This window comes from Mustela nigripes, chromosome 6 (genome assembly GCF_022355385.1).
Source record: "Mustela nigripes isolate SB6536 chromosome 6, MUSNIG.SB6536, whole genome shotgun sequence".
In the NCBI taxonomy this organism is placed as follows: domain Eukaryota; kingdom Metazoa; phylum Chordata; class Mammalia; order Carnivora; family Mustelidae; genus Mustela; species Mustela nigripes.
In genome coordinates, this window is record NC_081562.1 from 83,931,750 (window position 1) to 83,935,608 (window position 3,859).

At 47.8% G+C, this 3,859-nt stretch overlaps 1 protein-coding gene across 1 annotated transcript; it reads left to right on the plus strand.

Annotated features, from left to right (window-relative positions):
- The first annotated feature begins 203 nt into the window (after window positions 1-203).
- LOC132020330 (olfactory receptor 11A1-like) lies at window positions 204-1,208 on the plus strand. The gene has a single exon (XM_059404510.1). The coding sequence runs from the start codon at window positions 204-206 to the stop codon at window positions 1,206-1,208; it is 1,005 nt and encodes a 334-aa protein (XP_059260493.1).
- Window positions 1,209-3,859: the final 2,651 nt, after the last annotated feature.

Here is a 3,859-nt window from a genome sequence, read left to right on the forward strand (position 1 = left end):
TGGGTTCATATCATGACTCCATCATAATCGCCTTGAATAACTGACTTAGTCTCACTTGGTCTCAGTTTCTCCTCTGTATACAGGAGACAATAAGGTCTACCTTTAATGGTTGCTGTGATGAATAAATGAATAAGCAAGGGTTAGTGTGTGGTTGCAATAGGATCTTGGTTAAAGTTACCTTCCTCTCTTGGGCCCAGATCTAGATGAGGAAGCAGTCCAGTGGTGACAGAGAAAACCAGACCACCTGGCTGATCCTGGTCGGCTTTGGGGAACTGCAACACCTGGGCTTCCTCCCCTTCGCTTTCTTTTTGGCCATTTATGTGGTGACAGTGGGGGGCAACGCCCTCATCGTGCTGGCTGTGGCCTCCAGTCGGACACTCCACACACCCATGTATTTCTTCCTCTGCCACTTCTCCCTGCTGGAGATTGGCTATACCTCCAACATCGTGCCTCAGCTGTTGTGGAGCTTCCTGGAGGGGAGGGAAACCATCTCACTGGTCAGCTGTCTGATCCAGTTCTACGTGTTTGCCTCACTGGCTGCCGTTGAGTGCCTCCTGCTCTCTGCTATGTCCTATGACCGTTACCTGGCCATCTGCTACCCGCTTCGCTACCCCGCCCTGATGAGCACCTGGTTGTGTGGCTGCCTGGCTGCTGGAGCCTGGGTCAGTGGCTTTTCTTTCTCTGCCTTCACTCTGGCCCTGGCAGCCCCTCTGCCCCTCTGCCCTGGCCACAGGGAGATCGACCACTACTTCTGCGACTTTGCTCCCGTTGTAGGGCTGTTCTGCGGGGATGTGGGGATCATGTGGGGAGCCGGAGTGAGCATCTCAGGCTTTCTGACGTTGGCCCCCTTTCTGTTGATTGTGGCGTCCTATGCCTTCATCTTGAGGGCTGTGCTGAAAATACCTTCAGGCCATGGTAGGCAGAAGGCCTTCTCCACCTGTTCCTCCCACCTCACCGTGGTCGGGGTGTTTTATGGCACCCTCATTGTGGTCTATGTAGCCCCAACAGACCACATGGCCCCCTTGCTCCGAAAGGCCTTCTCTGTCCTTTACACTGTATTCACCCCTATGGTCAACCCCATCATCTACAGCCTCAAGAACCAAGAGGTAAAGGGGGTCCTTCACAGGCTCTGGGGAAAGCTTATCCCAAGACATACTCCACTGAGAGGGATAGGGCAGCTGTTGACTTTTTCCTGGATTCCAGCTTAGCCCCTTCCTCAAAGACTAGAGACCACTGTAATGAAAAGATAAATACTGTGGGATTGAAAGGAGATGTCTGGGGTCACCTGGGTGGCTCAGTTGTTAAGCGTCTGCCCTCAGCTCAGGTCATGATCCCAGGGTGCTGGGATCAGGCACCACATCAGGCTCCCTGCTCGGCGGGAAGCCTGCTCCTCCCTCTCCCATTCTTCCTGCTTGTGTACCCTCTCTCCCTTTTTCTCTCTCTGTCAAATAAAGAAACAAAAATCTTTAAATTAAAAAAAATAACATAAAAGAGATGTCTGCCAAAATTCATGTTTCCAGTGGGAATGGGATAGGGGTTCAAAATCTTATGCCTCGTACAGGGCCTAAATATTATAGCACTCCACAAACATTAGTTGAAAAAAAATGAATGGATGAATTAATTAATTAATTAATTAATATGGAAAAGAATGCCAGAGAAAGCAGAGCACAACTCAAGGGGGGAATATTTGCAGATTGTGAATCTAAAATGACAAGATTAAGGTTGACAGATAGAGAAAGGAGGAGTAGGGAAATGGTAATAAGGACCAGAATGAAGATCTCATGCCATGCTTTGAATGAAATCTCAGAAACAGAGAGACAGCCTTGGACATAAAGTATGTAGTAATGATGGAGGTAGTAATGGTGCAAGAGCCACTTGGGAGAGGAAAGGTCAGCCATTCATTCCTGTAGCCCAGGAGGCCAATTGGGCCACTGCTCTGGGAGTTCCCATTAGCCCTTCTGTTGCTGATGTCCGACAAGTAAGAAGGGAAAAGGAAGGAGATGAAATGAGAAGGAAATAAATTAAATCCAATAGAGATTTCTGAAATTTTGCCTCTAACAAAATCTTTTAAATCTTTTCCTTTTTTTTAAGATTTCATTTATTTATTTAAGAGAGAGAGAGAGCACCAGCAGGAGGAGGGACAGAGTGGGGAGGGAGAGAGTCCCAAGCAGACCCTACGTTGAGCATGGAACCTGACAAGGGGCTTGATCTCAGGACCCTGAGATCATGACCTGACCCAAAACCAAGAGTCAGATGCCCAACTGACTGAGCCACCCAGGCACCCCTGAATTTTTTTAAATTGGTACAAAAACATTTCTAATTTTTTCATTGGAAATATATCAACATGTTTCTCAAGGTATGGTATGTAGATTACCTATACTAGAATGACCTAGAGTAGCTGTTTACAAATGAGGATTTCTAGGCTTTTCATCACGCCTACAAAATCAGGACCTTTAGAAACGGGGGGCCAAGGATCTACAGGTAACATGCCACAGTTGATTCTCAGTGGAGGGAGAGGGCGTGGCTACCAGGGATGACAAGGGTAATAGGAAAACTGACCCTAAAAAAGGTTGGGGGGAGACACATTTACTCATGGATGTAAAGAGATGTGATCCTAAGAGATGGGGATCAAATAGACAGGTAGATGTATAGAAAGGGCCAGAGAGAGGATCTGGAGGAAAGTAGAAAACCTGGGATAGCTGGCCCTTTCTGGGTGGGGTGGAAATACGGGCAAGAAAAAACAAATAGGAAATTTCCCTGTCTGGGAGCACCTCAGTGGCTCAGTCAGTTAAGCATCTGACTCCTGGTTTCAGCTCAGGTTATGATCTCAGGGTCTTCAGGTCAAGCCCCCTGTGGGGCTCCACACAGCAGAAGTCTGCTTGGGATTCTCTCTCTCCCTCTCCCTCTGCTCTCTCTCTCTCTCAAATAAATAAATAAATAAGTCAAAAGAAAGGAAGGAAGGAAATTGCCTTGTCCAAACATTGCTTGGGAAGTAGGCAGAACCCAGACTGCACATGAGTATTAAAAATGTCTCTGTGATATTTGTTCTTTGCATTCAAGTCAAAAGTGAAATCCTGTGTTATAGCAGCATCTTGGACGGAAGGCCAGGTCTGAATGAACATGATGCACATCGGGTTCCCCAAACAAAGAACCCAGCAGCTTCCTCGGGGTGCTTGCCTCCCACCATGCCCAGAGGGGTTTATTTACTGTCTGCATGAGAAGCACGGAGAACAGTCTACAGACAGGTTGGGAACTGTCCGGGGGAACAGGGAGGTCTGGGTCCCGAGGCCTGCACAAAGCAGGTGGCTGCCTTTATGATATTATTTCCAGGGTTTTGAGAAAGTTCCAAGCCCTTCTCCTCACCGCTACCACCACCATCACCTGACACACCCTGCCATAAGCAGTCCTGTGCCTACCCCTAAAGCAAGAAATTCCTATTAAAGGGTCACTGTTTTGGAGCACCTGAGTGGCTCAGTCAGATAGGTGTCTGCCTTCAGCTCAGGTCATGATCCCAAGGTTCTAGGATCAGGTCCCACATCAGGCTACTTGTTCAGTGGGGGAGCCTGCTTGTCCCTCTGCCCGCCTCTCCCCTTGCTTGTGTTCTCTCTCTCTCTCTGACAAATAAATAAATAAAATATTAAAAAATAAAAAAGTGTCACCATTTTAATCAAGAGTCAAAAACGCATGGTACTGCAGGAGAGGAAAGCAGCAAACCCTTCTATGCTGATCTGCACTCGACCACACTCTCGCTCGGGCAACTTGAGTCTCAGGTTCCCGATGTATAATACGAAAGGAAGAATAATAAGACATACATATAGGGGCGCCTGGGTGGCTCAGTGGGTTAAGCCTCTGGCTTCAG